Source organism: Lissotriton vulgaris, chromosome 10, assembly GCF_964263255.1.
Source record: "Lissotriton vulgaris chromosome 10, aLisVul1.2, whole genome shotgun sequence".
Classification (NCBI taxonomy): Eukaryota; Metazoa; Chordata; class Amphibia; order Caudata; family Salamandridae; genus Lissotriton; species Lissotriton vulgaris.
Genome location: NC_141698.1, coordinates 1,076,534,489 through 1,076,557,261, shown reverse-complemented (window position 1 = coordinate 1,076,557,261; position 22,773 = coordinate 1,076,534,489). Strand labels below are relative to the sequence as shown.

Below are 22,773 nucleotides of genomic sequence, written 5' to 3'. Positions count from 1 at the left end.
TAAAACAAAAAAGTACAAAAATTAATTCCGACTCTCCTCTTTGTAAAACAGCAGCACCACAGTGTGGGCTCATATGGATCTAATTGCAGGGGAGAGACAGAAATGAAGTCATGTAATCATAAAAACATTCAAAATGTAAAAAAACTCAGTTTTTGCAATATTGCACCTAAGGGAGCTATCCAACCCCATACATCTATCCACAGTGCACAGTGCTGAAAAGCAGACTGTTCCGGTCTGGCAGGTGGAAATGTTTGTGATGTATGACCTGGACACACAGTGTAGGACACGGTGGCGCCACCTCAGGCCACAGGCCAACAGTTCTGAAATGTATATATATCCGCATTGTTGAAGCAGAGGACGCTCTGGGCACCAAAGCTTTGTGTCTTTTTCATACTTATCTGAAAAGTGATATTCTCATTGTCTGCATGTTATGCTCCTCTGATCTTTGATACTTATTGATGTTGCTTGTGCTTAGTTATCAATTTATCTCGACCTTGTAACACAGTATTTTGCTGTCTTAATAGAAATCTTAAGGACAAAGATAGAAACATGACCTCTCCTTCTGTTTTTCTCGTTCCATACCTTACCTAACTGAGAAGAAAGCTTGCAAAAACAGAGCATGCTAACCTACACAACTAGAAAGAAAGACTTATACATATGAAAACGAGGCTCCTCCACCCTGGCATATCCCTCGGTACTTAAGCAAGAACAACACCTTCTATGCCGTGTTTTTAGGACGAGGCCCAGTATAAGTTGGCACATGTAACACCCTTTTAGTTTCTTTTATCCTCACCCTATAGAATGTATTGTACATATGCCCTTATGTACTATGTGTACACCCCTCTGAGGAAGCATATGCTTTCTGAGGTGCACATCTCAGGTTTGAGATGTAGTGGGACCTTATTCGGAGCCATAAGGGACCTAGGTGGATTTCTCGCTGGTTCGCGGTACTTCTTGAAATGGAACCATCATGCCCTTGGGGGCTATTAATGGTTTCCAGTGCACAGAGCGTGATATAATCCCTAAAGACTTTTTTCTTAGAACGACAATTTTGTTGTACACCAAATGTCAAACTACCTCTAGGAGATAAAGAAATCATATAACCACATATTTCTTTATTTATAAACGTTTATATAGCGCAGATACCTAAATATTTGCTGCTGTGTGCACCGTTGACGTGTTGGTTTGTTTTGACGGGTTCACTGCAGTCCGCAGTTCGTTGCTTGTACTGACATCAAAGAGGGCAGAGGGGTGAAAAACAGATGACTCTTCCTGCCTGTGCTACCACCTCTCAAGGTGACACCAGGCCATCCCCCCCCACACCCCCATCCAGCCCTTCTCTACCTACCGATGTCATAGGCTTTGAGACTTGCTGATGTCTGGCAATCATTCTAGGTCTGACAAAACTACAGCATTTCTCTTAAGCACAACAGGGTGTAAACAACTGCCTAGCACTTATTTTGAGCATTGCATGTGCAAAGTAAACAGCCCTGAGAATCTGTAGTTCTCTCCTTCCAGCTCCACTTCTGCTTCCGGGTTGCCCTGACACTTGCAAGGATGAACTTCCTGCTCCCCTCCTCCCGCCCCCGTCCCCCGGAAGCTGCTGCTCCTTCCTGAGTGTTCTGAGCCAGAGTGGATTACATCGTGCAGCACAAGTTTAGAAACTGAACACGCACTGATGCCAGGAAATGATGTTTTCTTAATTTTCGCAAACATAATCACTCCCACAAGGAAGGCTGACGGAGGCAGTAACCCCCAGACTTCCAGGTCACCTCCAATAGGAGAGTTTGCCGCAGGCAATTAAGAGTGAACTCACTATAGAGAGGTGACATGTTTTTTGACAATGTTTTGCTACTTGTGAAAGGAAACAGAAAACCTATTTTGACAAAAAACAGCCCCAGCAAAAAAAGTTACAGCTCTGCCAAGTGCCACACCTCTCCTCTAATTTGCCGTAACTAATGCTTAATTTAAGCTGGTGGTTGCAGGAGCTGCCCTCCTGCACTTATTTTTTTCCTTTTCAAACTTTGATTCTGAAAAGAGAAAAACACACAAGGGAGCAAGGAGGAAGAGAAAGATGGAAAAACTGTGACAAAGGAAGAAATCGGGAACCTGCAAGGATGAGACAAAGGGGCAGGGCGTGTCTGGTGGTGGATTAAAGAGCAGTGAGGTTGAATCAAGGCTGCACAGTCTTGGAACTTGGCGGCACCCGACCTTCAGTAGCGCCAGCTGAGGGCTTCTGAGCAAGCATTTGGGCCCAGCACTTACTTCTTTACAAATTAGGCACTGCCAGTGGGGCCACTAGAACTCTTTGTTCCTTGTCAGACATTCCCTGAGAGCTAAAGAGGGAAAAACCTAAAGCTGGAAAGAAGGAAGAGAAGACCCAAAAACTGTCAACAAAGGAGAAAGCAGGAGTGAAATAAACAGGGGCAGTTCCTCCGTAATGGCGGAGGAGTGTTGCCCCACTGGTCAGTCAGTCAGCAGTCAAGCAAAACATGAAATGACTGTTGACTGACTGAGCTGATGTCAGCAGTGTAGGAAGGGACGAGGTTGAGCATAGCAGGGAGGAGTAAGTGCACAAGTCTGTTTGGTCGGTCGTCTTACACCTGCCAAACAGACATGCGCACTTAAGTGTCTCCAACCCAGCTAGGTTGGAGAAACGTCACAGGCTCTTAGCCACAGTCTGAGTAGCAAACCACGTCGCTCCGACCAATCTTGGCGCTGCTCTCATGGTATTGAGATCAGTGCCTGGATTGGGTGGGGAGTCTGTGTCCAAATGTATGCTGAGAGGAGAGCCAGGGAAGAGGACCCTGGCGGCCGCGTCATCAGGTACGTTTTTTTTTTTTTAATGATTTCTCCTAATCACCCCTCAACACACTTTAATATTGTTACGGTCGCCACTGGGAATGAATGGGTAATGGGGGGGTCTGGCAGTGGATTCATGAGCTGGATTCAGGAATAAGCAGGCTTGGTATTCAGCGCGGGGACATATAATAGCACCGGCCGGGAGCTTCTATGCAGAGATTTGGGTACCAGCACTCATTAAGTTACAAATTAAGCACTGCCCACCGGCAAGCGCCGGCTCAAATTAAGCACTGGCTTTAGCTCTGAAAGTGGCCTTGGGGGAGAAGCGCTTCCTCAGCCCATGCTACACCACAGCACTCACAAGACGCGTGGTTCCACTGGTGCCTAAGAAGCTGTGGTGCTTACCTTTCTGCGGCTCATGCACATGCCTGCCAGGTGCTGTAGAAAACAGAACTCCAGGTAGAAGTCGAGCACCCCCACTGTTTGCAGTCACACAGCAAATGCACTTTATGTTGGGGTTTGAGTCCTCGCCAGGGCCGACACAATCCAGCGTGCATGGAAAGTATTAGGCTCAAGGTCCCATGCTTTCCAGACCATCGTTCTCTCTCAGCAACATTTACTTATAGAGGTTTGATTGCAAGCAAGCCTGCCATCTTCACTAAGAATGAGGCATCCTGCTTGGCAAGAGAACTACATGGCACCAGACACCAGGTTGTTTCTTTCCCTGAGGTGTTTTTAGGTCTCATATAGGTAACGCTTGCGCTGTCTCTTCGAGACAGGCTGTATTCAGGATATGGGCATAAAGCTCCGCCCACTTTCTGCCCATCTTTTTAATTGGCTCCTGTCACTGTCCTTTGTCAATGGTGGCTTTTTATTGGTCAATAGGCTTAGAAGTCCCTCCTTAGTACCTCATTGTCTCCTCTTGTAACCTCCCATGAAGACAACCCCTGTTACATGTGTTGTTACTCCCTAAGTTTTAATTACAGCCTCAAGGCACTATTTTCTTAAAAGGCTTCAGGCAGGCCACACACTTGGTCCTAAGCTAGGGTGACAGTGGTTACTTCACTCACTAGAACATCTCACATTTATATGAAACCTTCTATACACTTCCCTTCATCAGCTCCACATAGAGTCCTACCTAATCCGAAATTAATGTAATAATTATTTTGTCACATTTCAAAGCAACTAATTGTATATATGGACATAGCTATTTGAATGTACTCGTAGTACTGTCTTGCATGCAATGCATTATGGGTAGGGTGGATTTACCATATCTTCTGCAGGGTGCAGTACCATATGTGACAAAAAGAGGTCTGCGTTTGGCCACATATGGTACTGCACCCTGCAACATGGCTAGGTAAAAAACATTGCCATTTATAATGCCAATAACTCCAACTTTGTAGACATGCAGTGCTGGTGCCTTGCTCACTAGGGACCTCTAGAAGTAGCTTGCGGTCCTGCACCTAGACACACAGTGCTGGTGCCTTGCTCACAAGGGACCTCTAGGAGCTGCTTGCGGTACTGCACTGAGACATACAATGCTGGTTCCTGTCTCACTATGCAAGCATTTGCAATGCACTAGGCCTCACATTACTGAAAGTACGAGCTATTGGTGTTGCATTATTATTTGCAAATCCAATACCTCAAACTATCAGTAATGCGAGACCTATTGCATTGCAAATGCTTATTAATACTTGGAACAGGTGTTGATGAACACACCCGGCTAAAACGGAAGAAGCATCCTGAGGGACCGCATACGTTTTGGCCACTGAGACCAGTCCGCATCTAGCTCTCAGATCCCAGACACTGACTAGCACGATGGGTTTCTGGCGCGTAAATGTGCTGTAAATGATTGTATGAAGAGCCAGTACGATTGAAAATAATCTTGTGGCAATACTGAATTGGCAATGCAGGCGGTACTGAACTGGCAATGCTGGGGGTACTGAGCAGGCAATGCTGGGGGAACTGAAAAGTCAGAGCTGGCAGGTACTGAACAGGCAATCCTGGTAATAATGAACTGGCAATGCTAGCAGTACTGAACTGAAAATGTATACTGGAACTACAATGCTGGGGGGACTTAACAGGCAATGCTGGGGGCACTGAACTGGCAATGCTGGCGGTACTAAACAGGCACTGCTGGCAGTACTAAACTGGCAATACTGGCAGTACTGAACTGGAAATGCAGGCAGTACTGAACTGACAATGATGGCGGTACGGAACTGGCAATGCAGGTGGTACTGAGCAGGCAATGCTGGGGTACTGAACTGTCCAAACAGTAGGTACTGAACTGGCAATGCTTACTGGAATTTCAATGCTGGGGGGACTGAAATGGCCAATCTGAACTGGCAATTCTGAACTGGCAATGCTGGCAAGACTGAACTGGCAATACTGATAAAACACAACTAGCAATGATGGCAGTACAGAATTATCAATGCTGGCAGTACTGAACAGGCAATGCTGGCAGTACTGAACTGGCAGCACTGAACTGGGAATGCTGGCGGTACTGAACGGGAAATGGTGGCAGTTCTGAACTGACAATGCTGAAGGTACTGAACTGGCAAAGTTGGCGGTACTGAACTGGCAATGCTGGGGGTACTGAACAGGCAATGCTAGGTGTACTGAACAGGCAGTGTTGGTGGTACTGAACTGGTAATGTTGGCAGTACTGAACTAGCAACGCTGAAGGTACTGAGCTGGGAATGCTGGTGGTACTAACCTGCCAATGATGGTAGTCATGAACTGGCAATGCTGGCGGTACTGAAATGGCAATGCTGACGGTACTGAAATGGCAATGCTGACGGTACTGAAATGGCAATGCTGGCGGTACTGAAATGGCAATGCTGACGGTACTGAAATGGCAATGCTGGCAGTACAGAACTGCCAATGGTGCTTCAAGTGCTAAAGGTCAATGTGCATTACTATATGGCTTTTGCAGTTGACACTGTAAGTAGCAGTTGTAGACAGGGCAAAGGGAAGGTTTACATCCTGTGGCAGTTGTGCACGCGGGCATGGCAAAGAGGCTCTCATGCCATCAGTCAATGGTGATACTGGCATGGAAATGTTATGTTGAACACGTGTGGGCAATGCCAAACCTGGCAAGAAAATGAGTACTTTACATACTAGGGAAGTGTGGAACCTGGCATCATGGCATGATGTGTAACACAGTGCACAGCTTTTAAGTCTGAGGCCTGCGCCTTTAAGAGCCTTTGGCTGTGGATGGTTGGTAATTGACACCAGTCATACCACCCTTCTGAACATAGCATTACCATGAGCTGTCCCTGTCACATGAACATCCCAGGGGCAGAGAGGAGAACAGTGGCACATCAGAGCAGCGCCCTTGCCAGCATGCCACACTGGGCATCATATTATTAGCAGTGCCCAGAATAATATAGCAACACTCAATTGTAGTGGCCACACCTTGGAACATCTGGGCCACAGCCATATTTATTTAGAAAGTAGCCTATGACGACAGCATCAGGCATTCAAGAACATGCCTTCTAAAGGCATTTTCTTTTCAGGCACAGAAAGCTTCATGGGGCTACTGACACCAGAGCACAGAAAGCATCCCGCCCTGGCAGAGTAGCCAGAGCTGGTGTTATTTTTCTTCCAGTGGACCTTCCATGGGGATCAGCTGGGAACGACATCTCCGCTGGCACACACAGTGACCACTTGCATCAGGGGCTTTACATCTTCAGCATAACTTCCTGGGTGCCGCGTACTCGATGGGAAACTACGGAAAAGTTTACTTCTAGTTATTCCGACCAATCCGGATGGAATAAAATATTTCATTAGTTCACTTCAGAGAACATTTTGTCTATTTATTTATGTTTATAGTTTAGCAATATCTTTGAGCAAAGACATTGTTTTACTCCATTTGAGAGTGGGTCTTTGGAAACTGCCTGTCCTTTCCCCAAATCTCTTGAAAAAGTCAGGTACACTCACTCATTTTTCCTGCAGTTCGAGGTTGGTCAGAACATTGGAGACTTCGGAAGACTGTGTGGGCACAGGATGGAGGTTTAGAATGGATGTGAACTAGGATTTGGCATTGGGGTATGTGTTGATGGCATTGGGGTAGGTAGCATTGCTGCAAGTATTGGTGACGTGTGCAGTTGGTCTCAGTGTTGGTTTGAATTGATGTATGTGGCATTGGTGTACATGGTGGCGGGATTGGTGGTTGTGCCAGTGGCTCTGGGCTGGACATGCGTCATTTGTGTCCATATTGGTGGCAGTGGGGTGTGTGGCACCAGTTTATGTGTTGGTAGCTAGAGGGTATGCGGCATTCATGAGTGTGTTGGTTGCCCTTGGGTGTGTTGGTGGCAGTGAGCATTAAGCATCGGTGCATGTGTTGGTGGCATTAGGGTATGAGCCATAGGTGCAGATGTTGGTGCATGCATTGGTGGCTAAACTCTGGTCCCATTAGCTGCAGGGGAGGCTCCATCAGCAGACATCCACAGGTTCTAAAGAGGGTGGCTTGAAAGCTGAAGAGCTGTGGCGTCTACTGGACCTCCAGGACCAGCTTCCATGGCGAGGCAGCATCAAAGCTCCCAGCTTCAGCCCAGAGGTGCCGCACCAGAAGAGTGACGGAGGCGCCACACCAGAAGCGTGATGGAGGTGCTGCGCCAGAAGAGTAATGGAGGTGCTGCGCTAGAAGAGTGATGAAGGTGCTGCGCCAGAAGAGTGACGGAGGTGCCGCACCAGAAGAGTGACGGAAGCGCCGCACCAGAAGAGTGACGGAGGGGCTGCGCCAGAAGAGTGACGGAGATGCCGCACCAGAAGAGTGACGGAGGTGCCGCACCAGAAGAGTGACAGAGGCGTCGCATTAGAAGAGTGACGGAGGTGCTGCGCCAGAAGAGTGACAAAGGTGCTGCGCCAGAAGAGTGACAGAGGTGCTGCACCAGAAGAGTGACAGAGGCGTCGCATTAGAAGAGTGACGGAGGCGCCGCGCCAGAGAGTGACGGAGGTGCTGCGCCAGAAGAGTGACAGAGGTGCTGCGCCAGAAGAGTGACAGAGGTGCTGCGCCAGAAGAGTGATAGAGGTGCCGCACCAGAAGAGTGACAGAGGTGCTGCGCCAGAAGAGTGATAGAGGTGCCGCACCAGAAGAGTGACGGAGGTGCTGCGCCAGAAGAGTGACAGAGGTGCTGCGCCAGAAGAGTGACGAAGGCGCTGCACTAGAAGAATGACAGAGGTGCCGCACCAGAAGAGTGACGGAGGTGCCGCACCAGAAGAGTGATGGAGGTGCTGCACCAGAAGAGTGATGGAGGTGCTGCGCCAGAAGAGTGACGAAGGCGCTGCACCAGAAGAGTGACAGAGGTGCCGCACCAGAAGAGTGACGGAGGCGCCGCACCAGAAGAGTGACGGAGGCGCCGCACCAGAAGAGTGACGGAGGGGCTGCGCCAGAAGAGTGACGGAGATGCCGCACCAGAAGAGTGACAGAGGTGCCGCACCAGAAGAGTGATGGAGGTGCTGCGCCAGAAGAGTGACAGAGGTGCCGCACCAGAAGAGTGATGGAGGTGCTGCGTCAGAAGAGTGACAGAGGTGCCGCACCAGAAGAGTGATGGAGGTGCTGCGCCAGAAGAGTGACAGAGGTGCCGCACCAGAAGAGTGACGGAGGCGCCGCACCAGAAGAGTGACGGAGGGGCTGCGCCAGAAGAGTGACGGAGGTGCCGCACCAGAAGAGTGACGGAGGCGCCGCACCAGAAGAGTGACGGAGGGGCTGCGCCAGAAGAGTGACGGAGATGCCGCACCAGAAGAGTGACAGAGGTGCCGCACCAGAAGAGTGATGGAGGTGCTGCGCCAGAAGAGTGACAGAGGTGCCGCACCAGAAGAGTGACGGAGGGGCTGCGCCAGAAGAGTGACGGAGGTGCCGCACCAGAAGAGTGACGGAGGCGCCGCACCAGAAGAGTGACGGAGGGGCTGCGCCAGAAGAGTGACGGAGATGCCGCACCAGAAGAGTGACAGAGGTGCCGCACCAGAAGAGTGATGGAGGTGCTGCGCCAGAAGAGTGACAGAGGTGCCGCACCAGAAGAGTGATGGAGGTGCTGCGCCAGAAGAGTGACGAAGGCGCTGCACCAGAAGAGTGACAGAGGTGCCGCACCAGAAGAGTGACGGAGGCGCCGCACCAGAAGAGTGACGGAGGTGCTGCGCCAGAAGAGTGACGGAGATGCCGCACCAGAAGAGTGACGGAGGTGCCGCACCAGAAGAGTGACAGAGGCGTCGCATTAGAAGAGTGACGGAGGTGCTGCGCCAGAAGAGTGACATAGGTGCTGCGCCAGAAGAGTGACAGAGGTGCTGCGCCAGAAGAGTGACAGAGGTGCTGCGCCAGAAGAGTGACAGAGGCGTCGCATTAGAAGAGTGACGGAGGCGCCGCGCCAGAGAGTGACGGAGGTGCTGCGCCAGAAGAGTGACAGAGGTGCTGCGCCAGAAGAGTGACAGAGGTGCCGCACCAGAAGAGTGACGGAGGTGCTGCGCCAGAAGAGTGACAGAGGTGCTGCGCCAGAAGAGTGACAGAGGTGCTGCGCCAGCAGAGTGACAGAGGTGCTGCGCCAGAAGAGTGATAGAGGTGCCGCACCAGAAGAGTGACGGAAGCGCCGCACCAGAAGAGTGACGGCGGTGCCGCACCAGAAGAGTGACGGAGGTGCTGCGCCAGAAGAGTGACAGAGGTGCTGCGCCAGAAGAGTGATAGAGGTGCTGCGCCAGAAGAGTGACGGAGGCGCTGCACCAGAAGAGTGACGGAGGTGCCGCGCCAGAAGAGTGACGGAGGTGCCGCGCCAGAAGAGTGACGGAGGGGCTGCGCCAGAAGAGTGACGGAGGCGCTGCACCAGAAGAGTGACGGAGGTGCGCAGTAGCTGCTTCATGCTCTGACACAGCACAGGACTTCTTCAGGTATAAAGTCTTCATTGGAACTCTAACCCCTGGAGCAGGCCTATCATACTCGTGTTGTAAAACAGCACAGCAGACCCTGAAGTGACAGCTCTGCCTCGGTCCTCTAACCCCGGGACATTGGTAAATTCACAAACCTAAACTGACCATCCCTTTGGGTAAAAACCTCTCCCTGGCCTGGGGACAGAGATGGGGACAGAGATGAATACAGAGACTCTATTATCACCTAAGGCCTATGCCTCACCCTCACACAACCCCATTCCAGGTTAGAACTTAAATTATTCCACAGTCCCAAACCCTCCAACAAAAACAGTGAGTAAACCTCAAATGAAAACAGTGAGCAAAGACACTACATAGCTGTCAACGAGCAGCATTCAGCAGCGGAAGCTGAGATGCCACATGGCATTACAGATTCTGTAGTGTCCGGCATTAGGGTGGACACATCTCCAAAGTCTCCGGAGACTCACAGCTTGATTTAGATCTTGGTGGGCAGGTTACTCGTCACAACGTTGACTGATATCCCATCCACCGAAGTATGAACCCCATGGGATATAGTAGGATTTAGAAGGATTTATATCTTGGCGGACGGGATAGCCGTCACCGCTGTGAAGCAGTGACCCGTCCGCCAAGATCTAGCTCAGGTCCTCAGACTGGTGCAGCCTGTGGAGTTAATGTTCCTAAGCAAGAGGACCATGGTTTGTTGACATCTTCACTGCCGCACACTACCTTCCCGGTGCCCCAGGTACAGAACAAGGTACACGACCTGCATATGATGTGACAATAGACGAACAAAAGGCTTAAAGTACTGAAGATGCTGTCAGTGGAGGCAGGAAGGGCCTGGTACTGGATGGTGCAGAAGTGGTGAGATGCAGTACAGCAGGTCTGTTGCCCCACCAGGTCTGGCCTTGGCAAGCCGGAAATGAGTTCCTTTTATTTTTATAAACACGTACATACAATAGGCACAAACAATGTAAAAGCGATGAGAAATAAAAATCCTGCCCTCTAAAGGTGTCATGCGTAAATTTGCAATACAAATAAATAAATAAATAATGACCCCTCTCAAAAATAAACAAACTCAGAGAAATTAACCTCTTCGACACGGCGCAAATTCAGCCGCGGTGTGGTGGAATTTGACGCGTGCGCAGTTCGGGCGCCCCCCGGCTGTCCGACGCACACAAGCGCCGTGACGTCGGACAGCCCCCGGCTGTCCAACACATTGAAGAGGTTAAAGAAGAAACAAAAGGAGTGAATAGACCACTTTCTATGCGCATGCGCACATGGGAAACGCCATCACTCATAGTGAAGAGACCCAATAGCTGAAGTGGACTGACCCGCTGCCCCATGCTGTAAACCGTGGTGGACATTGGCAACATGTAAATGACACTTGAATAAATCAGTGGACGAAGAGATCTGACCGAAACCCTCTATATGCATTTATATGATTGAGTTATATATTATATATATTTAAAGCACAAGACTGACAAATCACCTAAAAATACAGGGTGGGTGCCGGATCGCTAGGACCAGGAAGGCAGACCAACATGCTCATTTAAAGAGTTTCAATCTAGAATGACCATGCACACGGTGTCAAGCCTTCCCAGGTGCCAAACTATTTTTAAATCCTGCCTCGCACTGCAATTCCTACTAACATCACCCAAGGCATTGATGTGTTGTTTTTAAATAACTGCGCAAAATTGCTTTCTGAAGAATTTGATATGTTTGAGATTGAGTGTGTTTTGGAAGAAAAGCAAGTGAAACGATTCAGTATTGTTGTTGCTCAGGGCACAGTGTCTAGGAATTGGCAGTGAGTGAACACATAAGACTTTTGTGAAAAAGAGAGGCTGAATCTTGGGAAACAAAGAATCCATACAAATCGCCCAGGAATGAGGAGAGTTTCTCCCATCACTTGATTGGGCTGTGACGTTCGCTGGGATGAACCCCTCAAATCTGTTAAAATCAATTGCAGCTACACCCAAACTGAATATACTGAGAACCAGGTTGTCTGATACACAGGATTACATGATTTTTAAAGCCTCGCTGCACAATTGTCTCTCTCAAAGACGTTACCATTATGGGATTGAGAGTTTGAAACCTTATTTACAGACCTAGACTGCTGTGAAACCAGCCTCTGTCGGATCTTTGAAGGTCTGTAAGTACCCGTGAAGCTGCACCGCAGAGCTGAGGGCACCATGGTAACCCATAGATTCTATACATACATCCGTTTCCAAGGAGACAGAGATGCCTTTCAGTGTGCACAGGCAGGAGACGGCCCTTTCACTCAACTTCTTCAGAGTGTTTCATCTTTGTGCTGAAAATTTCCCTGAAAAATGCTTGATGTGGGTAGGAGCTGCACGCGACAAGGTTTTGGATAAAGGGAGACAAGCAAGGGGTCTCAGAGCTAAAACATGTAGTAGGATGAGCGATGAATGGCTACAGCCCACCTCTCGAAGCTTCTTCCTCGCACTGGCCCGTACTGTACCTGGGCTCGCACTACAGGGGTCTCCATCGTCTTCTGGCCGCCCTCCTTACTTTATCTGGATTCGCACAACGCGGTCTTCATCTTCTTCTCCTCCTCCCTGGTCCTTACTGAGTCCATACGCGCACTAAATCGCTCTTTGTCGTCTTCTTTGCCCCGGCCCTTACTGTGTCTGTACTTACACCAAAGAGGTCGTCATCGACTTCCTCGCCCCAATCTTCATTGTGTTGTTACAGCAACCACGTTGTCAACTTCTTCCTCACCGCGATCCTTACTGTACCTGTACTCTCTCCCAAGGGGGCCTCATCTCCTTCTCGCTCTGATCCTTACTGGATAGGTACTCGCATCAAGGGTGCTCATACAATAGCGATCTTCATCTTCTTTCGAACTCTGATCCTTACTGGACTCGTACTAGCATCAATGGTACTCTCACCATAGTGATCTTCATCTTCCTCCTCGCCCTGATCCTTACTGGACCGGTACTCGCACAATAGTGATCTTCACCTTCTTTCTCGCTCTGATCCTTAATGAACTTGTACTCATATCAAGGGTACTCATACAATAGTGATGTTCATCTTCTTTCGAACTCTGATCCTTACTGGACTCGTACTTGCATCAAGTGTACTCTCACCATAGTGATCTTCACCTTTTTTCGCTTTCTGATCCTTAATGAACTTGTACTCGTATCAAGTGTACTCACACAATCGTGCTCTTCATCTTCTTTCTCACCATGATCCTTACTGTACCTGTACTTTCTCCCAAGGGAGCTCCATCTTCTTCTCGCTCTGATCCTTACTGGACAGGTACTGAAGGCATGAAGTGTACTCACGCAATAGCGATCTTCATCTTCTTTTGTGCTCTGATCCTTACCGGACTCGTACTTGCATCAAGTGTACTCTCACCATAGTGATCTTCGTCTTCCTCCTTGCCCTGATCCTTACTGGAACGGTCCTCGCATCAAGTGTACTCGCACAATAGTGATCTTCATCTTCTTCTCGCCCTGATCCTTACTGGACTGGTACTCGCATCATGTGTATTCACACAATAGTGATCTTCATCTTCTTTTGCACTCTGATCCTTACTGGACTGGTACTCGCGTCAAGTGACCTTGCACAATAGTGATCTTCATCTTCTTCCTGTCCCTGATCCTTACTGGACTGGAACTCGCATCATGTGTACTCGCACAATAGTGATCTTCATCTTCTTCCATGCTTTGATCCTTACTGGACTGGTATTCGCTTCAAGGGTACTCACACAATAGGGATCTTCATCTTCTTCTCGCCCTGATCCTTACTGGACTGGTACTCGCATCATGTGTATTCACACAATAGTGATCTTCATCTTCTTTTGCACCCTGATCCTTACTGGACTGGTACTCCGTCAAGTGAACTTGCACAATAGTGATCTTCATCTTCTTCCTAGCCCTGATCCTTACTGGACTGGTACTCGCATCATGTGTATTTGCAAAATAGTGAACTTCATCTTCTTTCGCGATCTGATCCTTACTGGACTGGTACTCGCATCAAGGGTACTCGCACAATAGTGATCTTCATCTTCTTCCTAGCCCTGATCCTTACTGGACCGGTACTCGCATCAAGTGAACTTGCAAAATAGTGATCTTCATCTTCTTTCAAGCTCTGATCCTTACTGGACCGGTACTCGCATCAAGTCTACTCGCACAGTAGGGATCTTCATCTTTTTTCGTGCTCTGATCTTTACTGCACGGGTACTCGCATCAAGTGTACTCGCACAATAGTGATCTTCATCTTCTTTCGCGCTCTGATCCTTACTGGACTGGTACTCGCATCAAGTGTACTCGCACAATAGTGATCTTCATCTTCTTCCACTCTCTGATCCTTACAGGATCTGTACTTGCACCAAAGTGGTCTTCGTCTTCTTTCACGTCCCAGCCCTTACTTGATCCGTAGGCGCACCAGTGTTTTTCACCTTTTCATTTGCCCCGGATCCTACAGTATCTGTACTTGGCCCTTACTGTATACATACTTTCAACAGAGTGGCCTTCATATTCTTCCTCGCCCCAGTCCGTACTTAGATTGTACGTGCACCAAAGTGGTCCTCACATGGTTTGGAGAACCAGTGCCAGCCGACGACAAAGTGAATTACAGCAGATTCCTGTTATTTCATGACACCAGGCCGAAATCCTAGAGAGAGCCCCCCTGTGTCACTAGCCAGCACACATTTTTGCCCCTGAAGGATCTGCCCATGACCCTGACTGGCAGTGGTCTCAGGCAAGAAGCAAAGGCCACAGAAATTCCAGCTCTCACCAGTTTGCCTGTGGTAGAGGTGCCCCTTTACTCCCTTTCCTGCTGACTAACAGTTACAAACAGACCCTTAGACCCACCTCAGGAGACCCCTTTTGTGTTACAGTGTGATGCAGAACAGAATTGTCCCATTGACACAAGGATGCTGAAATACCAATGCTCAAACAATGCCCAGGGCATGAAGCATCATTTCCTCTCTAGAGAGGAAGGATGCAGAAAAAAAATCAACCAATATTTAAACAAGCCAAATAAATGAATGAGATGGGATAGAAAGTAGGCAAGTACATCTGTCGTATCATTGCCTTTCTATCAGTAAATAAATGAATATAATTGGAACCTCATTAACATTAGGTGTCCAGAGCACAGAAGCCCCATTCTCTTCGAAGTCAAGGGCCCTGTTGTTTACTTTGGCCAATATGGCGACATCTAGTCACCTACATCACGCGCTTCTGTCTTTCCCTAACACAGATGCTACTGGGACAAACTCCAGCCCTGTGCACTATCGGTGAGCCAGCATCATCCCTGGGTACCAAATGTACCTTCTCATCCATGAGTAAAGGTTGATTCACTAATGGTGGATCCATGTGATGGCCCCTCAATGAACAAAGGTAAGCTGGATCTCACCTGATTGGACTGTATCGGTAAGTAGATGGTCTGGCAGAGCCCCAGCGGTCTTCAGTTTCTTCCTGCCGCAGCCTGGGATAGGGCTGCGGGAACAAGAGTCCAGTCCACCTGTCCGCAAACCACTACTCTATGGAAAATTAAACAAATACGCATCACAACAAGAACCCCCTTTCTATGTGTAAAGGGCACAGATAGGCAATTTACATTGACAGGTGCATGGGAGTGCTTGAGTAGTCGCATGTGCCTGGGTCGCAGGTAAGGGCACATGTGACGTCAAGAAAGCAAAGGGCATTAGGGTTGCCACCACCACCACCGGAAACAGCCACCACATGTGCACAGTGCATTAGTGAATATACACCTTTGATGAATGAGCACTCATGGAACAGTAAACAGCAATGACTAGTGATTTGGATTCTTAAATCGCTTCCCTTATCAACACCTTTTTGAGAAGAAATGGATACACAACAATACAAAACCTGCTTTACAAACAGTTATGGGTTCACCATGGCTAAAAACCCATCCTAGTTCGCCACTCGCTAGCTCGAGCACGTATTAAAACATTGGATTGTTGGGAGCTCCATTGCAGACAATAGAGTGCACCGGTAAAGACCAGCAAAGCAACATTACATTGTTTAATTTGTTAGAACATTCTGCCCTCTAGTGGCAGAATGTTCTAATAGCCTTATAGCCCTTTGTAGCTGGGCTATAAGGCTATATTACTGTCCCGCTCCCTTGTTAAAGGCCCTCGCCGAGCGGGCCTTTAATATAGCTTTATAGCCCGCCGTAGCGGGCTATACAGGCTATTAAAGGCCCGCTGCAGCGTTAAAGGCCCGAGCCGAAGGCAAGGGACTTTAACAAGGCAGCGGGACTTTAAAAGCCAGTATAGCCCTGCTACGAAGGGATATAAGGCTATTAGAACTTTCTGCCACTAGAGGGCAGAATTTTCTAATAAATAAAACAAAGCCTTTAGGGAGCGCGAGGGGATGAAATCCCCTCAGGCTCCCTGAAGCCTTTTTTGACAGCCAGAGCTGTGAACAAAGAAACATTGGAATGTTGGAGCTCCAGGCTTATACCAGCCATTATAAGCCCGGAGCACTTCATTGTTTTCAATGGAGCTACCAACGTTCTAATGTTCTAATAGCCAGCATAGCCCGCTACAGCGGGCTATAAGGCTATAGTAATTGGTATAATGTGGAGGGATAATTGTGTTTGGTGGACTTCGGTCAGGGATCGACCATGCATGTCCCCCTAGAAGACCAGAGAAAGGGATGAGTGGGGTCTTGGGGAGCACACCCAAAAGGAGCTCTCCCCCGAGGACTGATGGGGGTCCTCAGATCTACCCTCTATCTAGCAGGTCTGGGGCTGACCTAGCAGCTGGTCTAAATGTTCTTACCATGTATCCTCACAAAGCTGCAGAATTGGTTCTTAATTTGTAAAAAAAAAAAAGAAGTGCCTGGGCTCTCGTCCGGAGTTTGCACCACACATTGCCGCTGCCAATGAGAGTATACAACACAACTACTAACCATGACTCTTGTGCAAGTGTGACATTTCAGACTATTCCAGGACCCTGAAGCTAAAAGAATGGCTTGGGCAGCAGGTAATAGTCATTTTTAATGTATATTGAATTAATAATTAACTGTTGTTGTGGTCATTTCTAAATTAGCCAGACAGCGCCACCATGTGGCAGATTGTCACAAGCGCCGGTGTTGGCAATTAATTGCCGAGCACCAGAAACCACCGGCTCAAATTAAGCAATGTGCAGAACCTTCCTTGCAAGAAGGTGGTGCCTGAATAGCACCAGGCTTTCCTCTGCGCACATCAGGTACTGACCTTGAAAGAATGAAAAGCTTTGCTCAACTGGTGAAAACACTGTGGTATGGATCACACCCAGTGCTTAATCTGTTAAAGAAAAGGTACGGGGACAACTTTTTGCAGAACAATTGTATGTGGGCGTGTCCACTCCAAAGGCTGGGAGTCTTGCTTCCACCTCATGCCTCTTTAATCCACTATCAGACATTATCTCCCTCTTGCCGGTCCCTGCGCTTTCCGTTTGACACGTTTTTTCCGTCTTTCTCTTCATTCTTTTCCTCTTGTATGGTTTTTCACTTCCTTCCTGTGGGTCTAAGTCTGAAGAGGAAAAATAAGTGCTGGTGGGCCCAACTTGAAACCGTCTCAAATTAAGCACTGCTCACACCATCTAGAAACCTCCCTGTGACCATGGCTATTTTGCTCTGCTGGAGTGGTCAAAGAAGTTATAACCATCAATGAAGAGGTCAGTGGTTTTTCCCTGGGCCCCAGGTGCAGTAAGTTTAGCAGGTATGCCTCCTTCTCCCTGAGAAGCCAGTAGTCATGGCAGTGGCTTAATAACACTTTAGAAGGCCCCCCTGCAAAGTACATGGAGGGGACCCCCACGCTTGCTCAGGGACCTAGTAAGGAGCCCTCAGGCCAGGGGCCTGCCGTCTGTGAATAGTGCTGGAGGGGTTGTCCTGGAGCCCTGGGGCCCGCACCGCAGGGGTTAATATTACGCCACTGGTTCACAGTCCTAGTAGAGGTGTTAATGAGTTAGTGCACCATCGCTGCTTCTGCTCACCGACTACTTTGCCTATATAGAGCTTGAAAGTTTACTCTGCCTATATATGGTCTGGAAGCACTCAAGCTTTTCCTACATGAGTAGCCCAAAGCACACCATGCTGGTGTTGGAGTTGGCCTGCATGAGTGAGAGACCCCTAGACAGTGTCAATGTCTTGTGGGAAGTCACCAAATGGTTTGTCTTCTTTTGCACACGGGAGGACCAAATCTTGTCCTTCTGAGAAGCTGTTGTTCCTTCAGTTCAGGAGCTTACAGAGACCAATATAAGAAGGTTTTGGGCGCCTGGTACTTACTGCTCGGAGACTTCAAAATAGACTCCTGCCAGACCCCGCAAGCTTGCTTGGAGCTCCATAATGAGTGTGGTGCAGCGGCCAAGGCAGCTGACTTCGGAACACAGAGTTCACGGTTCGATCCCCAGCGTCAGCTCAGCTCAGCACCACGTGACTCTGGGCAATAGCTCACTTAATTTCCACAACAGCCCCCAGCACCATGAGACCCGTAAGGGTGAGTAGTTTGCACTTTACAAATACAGATTTACAATTTACATTTGCATAGAGGAGAAGAAAGATGCCACCACAGCATAAATGCAAAAATTCTCAATGGCCAGACCTATGGGGGCTCTTGCCATACCATGAGGTACCATTTGGTTGGGTGCTACTGGTACTGACCAGCGTCAAAATCCCCCAGAGAAGGCCAACTATAAATGGAAGGCCTGGAAATTGATCATCCATAGCCCCTCCATCTACAGATGGGACTTCAGAGGTGTCCAGTCCCAGGACTGCAGGGTACAGCGGGTCTGGTGCCAGCAGGTTTATAAGACCTAGATTGGCTGGGAGAACTGATTCTAGGTTGATATAAGCCAGGATGGGCCGATCATTAAGTATCAAGAGCAGAGCCTGGGACCAGCAAAGCCTAGAGGTGACTCAACTTCTGAATCAGCCGCAACATTCCTCCTGGTGTATAGATCCGCGCTTCAGGCATCCAGACACGAGCCAGAACTGAGGAAAGAGAGCAGCATTCGGACTTGTCCTCGACTTGGATCCAAGTAAAGAGCTGTAGGCGGTCAACTCAGGATCCAGTCCGACAGACGATGGGATGGAGTATCAATCCATTCGACCACGGAGTCCACCTTCACACATTGGGGGAGAGCCAGAGGGGAACTCTGACGCAACGGAATCCTGAGAACTGACCGCTGGTACCAGCTGTGCCTGGGAGGTACCTAGACCTGGAACCACACTTGAGATGGCCGCCCCTCCAGGATCTGATGACCTGAGATCATACGTGCTGGGGCAGCTCCAGTTTGGTGGACGCTTCCCCACAACCATGTTCTTGGGGATCAACCAGAGAGGAGGGCTCAACTAGGAGCGGAGCCCATTATGCAAACTTGTGCCCTCTGTACTCTGGGGGCACCAGGGAGGCGGAGACCATGCACGAGCATTTGGAGAGACGTGCGTCTTTTTGTTCCTTTCGTGGGAGTTTGCATCAAACTTAGCAAGACTAATATCCAAACCCGACTTTCATTCCTCCTACCCAGTACCCCCTACTCTCAGCACCCCGTGGTCTGAAGAGTTCTGATTGGGCAGAAAGGGGGCAGCAGGGAAAATAAACCTTCACATCTGTGCTGCAGTTTCCCTGGCTCTTTTATCGGCCCCTACACCTAAGGGTGCATGTCCCATCTCATCACCCTCCCTTTCACCTGTCCTCTCAATCTTTACTTCCCGTTCCCGGCTCTCTCTCCCCCCACCCACCAAGACACTCTCACCATGACGACAGAGTGCTCTGAAGTGCTCAGAACAAAAAATAACACACAGAGACAATAAAACAAAATCTAGCGTCTGTGCCTTTCCTATGAGATCAGGTCGGGGTCTTTGTTACTCATCTCAGTGTGTTTGTAGCTGATTCCTGTCCTCTGCATATGATCGACCTGTACTTACTCGTATTTTTATCCCTTATTGCTGGGCGACCCAACTCATTTTTACAGACCATTTCTTGTAATCCCTCCAGGCATCACCCTGGAATCTCAGGTTTTAAATGGTTGCTATCCTACCACACTCAGTCCTTCAGTCCATCTCCTCCTTCCTTAATCTTGGTAGGGTGACCAGGGGGTCACCTTTCTCGTTATATACTACATTTTCTAATTTTTCCTTTTTCTCTGTTGCTTTTGCAGCCTGGCAGAATTTCCTTCATTTCCTGTAGCTTTCCGCGAGGATCCACAGAGCCGGGATTGTTGACTCTCACTATTAAACACTGTGCCCATCAGAGTGCAGACACCATGTCAGTGTTTGCTTTCACACCAGTGTAACCAGCAGACATTCTTTGCCCTCTGCCAGCGATTGGTTTTGGCATCAAGCCGACAGCCAGGCTTCTAATGACGTTCCAGAGAAACACCCTGCCCGACCCTTTCCATTAATGGTCAGATTAATGTTAAGACTTTCCCGTCTAGGAGGTTATTAAAGAAAAACACATTTCCAAACACACCCTTTGTACCTTTCGCGTGACTTTATTTTTCCTAATAATCGTTTAAAGATAAGAAATTGTTTTAATAAAAGATTGAAATCTACCTTTGCATACAGCAGCACTTTACACTGCAGTTCAGCTGCACAAACCGGAACTGAAGCACAGAGAGGTGAGAAAAGGCGATTTGCCCAGGATCACTCATTCAGTTAGATGGTGAAGCCCAAGGGCGGCTCCTCCACTAGGGCGGAGGAGCGTTGCCCCACTGCTTTCTCCAGTGTGGGAAGCAGAAACATAAATTGGTAATAACTTTCTGTTATGTCTATTTATGTCTGGTTGCGGGTGAACGGGTGGGCAGGGTGGCCTGCTCTGCAAGCAGCCAAGGCAGGGGAGGAGTGTTGTACCCACTCCTGAGGGTGCAATGAATGGTCGGCCCTCTGGGGCCATCCAAACCAGTCATGCGCACTCTGCTCTCAATGCAGCCTGCATGGAGAACATGTCCTCCCCGTAAGCCCCTTGCTGGCGGCGTCCCCACCAATCACAACACTGCCATTGCAGCGTTGTGATTGGCTATGGGCGGGGGAGCCTGGCTGCCTGCTTCCTGTTCCTGCCGGAGGGAGGAGAGAAGGAACCGAGAAGATGCAGGACCTGGCTGGCGGAAAGGTATGTCAGATTTTTTTATTATTATTAAATAAACCCCCCCTACCCGCACAACACCCCCACACCCGAGCAACCAACCACCCACGAGCCATGCTGGCCGCGACTGGGAAGCCAGATTAGAATCCAACTTGTCCAGGTGAACAATTGATGACATAGAAATTTTAATTCATTGCTTTACCTAGGGGTGCATCTGAGTCACTAAACTTCTGGGTCCTATCGCTGTCCACACATTTTCTTTTGTTACTAATTTCCGGGGCACGGTTCACTTATTACTTCTACTTCACTTTCCTCCCACCTGCTACTATCACCTAGTGAAGATAGCTTGTGTTCATGCTACACTGTCCTCATCCATTCCAATAACAGAGGAGCCACTTAGAAAGCTGCTGATGATGTTTTACTGGTGTCCAATGGATACAGAGGATGAAAGCTAACAAAAATGAGCTCAGCCAATCAGAATATTTAGGATCCTGCCAATCACTAGGGTTGCTTGGTGCCATTTCAAGTTGAGTGGTAAGGAAATGAAACAGACAGGGGTGTGTTTGCCTGTGCTGGGTGAGAACAGGGGGCAGGTGGTACACCCTTGCTGCTCACATGGTATGAAAAGCCATCATTGCTGTTTCCCTTCATAGTGCACCGTGACTTCACCACGTTCTCCCAGTCCGAACATGTGTAGTGAGTCCTCACTCTGGGGACAGACAATTCATTGGGTCCTATGTTTCTTTAATTCAGCCAGCCAATCGGGCTATACCTTCCTCCTCTGACCAAAACACATTGGGCGTGAGTCACAAAAGTCACCCACACTCATGGTGGAGACCCCGCGGTCGTGGTGGAGTCTCCGCCCTCGTGGCGGAGGCTGCGCGGTCATGGAGGAGTCTCTGCACTTGTAGCGGAATCTCGGTAATGAGAAACCTCATTGCAGAGATTCCGCCCGAGTGTGGAGACTCAACCACGACTACGGGGCCTTCACCATGACTGCTGAGGCTTCCCCACGACTGTGGGGCTCCGCCAGGAGTGTGGACACTCCCCCACAAAACACGGGGCCTTCTCCACAAGAGCGGAGGCCCTTGTCATTGCAGAGATTCTGGCCCTAGTGCAAAGACTCCACCATGACTGCAGGGCCTCTGCCACAAGTGCAGAGACTCCACCACGACTGTGGGGCCTCTGCCACAAGTGCAGAGACTCCACCACGACTGTGGGGCCTCTACCACAAGTGCCGAGACTCCACCACGACTGTGGGGCCTCTGCCATGAGTGCAGAGACTCCACCACGACTGTGGGGCCTCTGCCATGGGTGCAGAGACTCCACCACGACTGTGGGGCCTGTGCCATGGGTGCAGAGACTCCACCACGACTGTGGGGCCTCTGCCACGAGTGCCGAGACTCCACCACGACTGTGGGGCCTCTGCCACGAGTGCAGAGACTCCACCACGACTGTGGAGCCTCTGCCATGAGTGCAGAGACTCCACCACGACTGTGGGGCCTCTGCCATGAGTGCAGAGACTCCACCACGACTGTGGGGCCTCTGCCATGGGTGCAGAGACTCCACCACGACTGTGGGGCCTCTGCCATGGGTGCAGAGACTCCACCACGACTGTGGGGCCTCTGCCATGGGTGCAGAGACTCCACCACGACTGTAGGGGCCTCTGCCATGGGTGCAGAGACTCCACCACGACTGTGGGGCCTCTGCCACAAGTGCCGAGACTCCACCACGACTGTGGGGCCTCTGCCATGAGTGCAGAGACTCCACCACGACTGTGGGGCCTCTGCCATGAGTGCAGAGACTCCACCACGACTGTGGGGCCTCTGCCATGGGTGCAGAGAATCCACCACGACTGTGGGGCCTCTGCCATGGGTGCAGAGACTCCACCACGACTGTGGGGCCTCCGCCACAAGTGCGGAGACTCCCTCACAACCTCAGGGCCTTCTCTGCAAGTGCAGAGGCCCTTGTCATTGCAGAGATTCCACCGCGAGTGCAGAGATTCCAATGAGAGTGTAGAGACTCCTCCACG

At 49.6% G+C, this 22,773-nt stretch overlaps 1 protein-coding gene across 6 annotated transcripts in view; it reads right to left on the bottom strand.

Moving 5' to 3' along the window:
• Positions 1-22,773, bottom strand: part of THRB (thyroid hormone receptor beta) — a 582,690-nt gene that overhangs the window by 166,563 nt on the left and 393,354 nt on the right. For 3 of the 6 annotated variants that reach the window (XM_086942142.1, XM_086942141.1, XM_086942140.1), the window contains exon 3: positions 15,063-15,189. The exons of 2 other annotated variants lie outside the window; for them this stretch is intronic. In XM_086942142.1, coding sequence (XP_086798268.1) covers positions 15,063-15,189 — 127 coding nt within the window. The remainder of the gene's footprint in view (positions 1-15,062; positions 15,190-22,773) is intronic. One more of the 6 variants, XM_086942145.1, reaches the window with a different exon arrangement.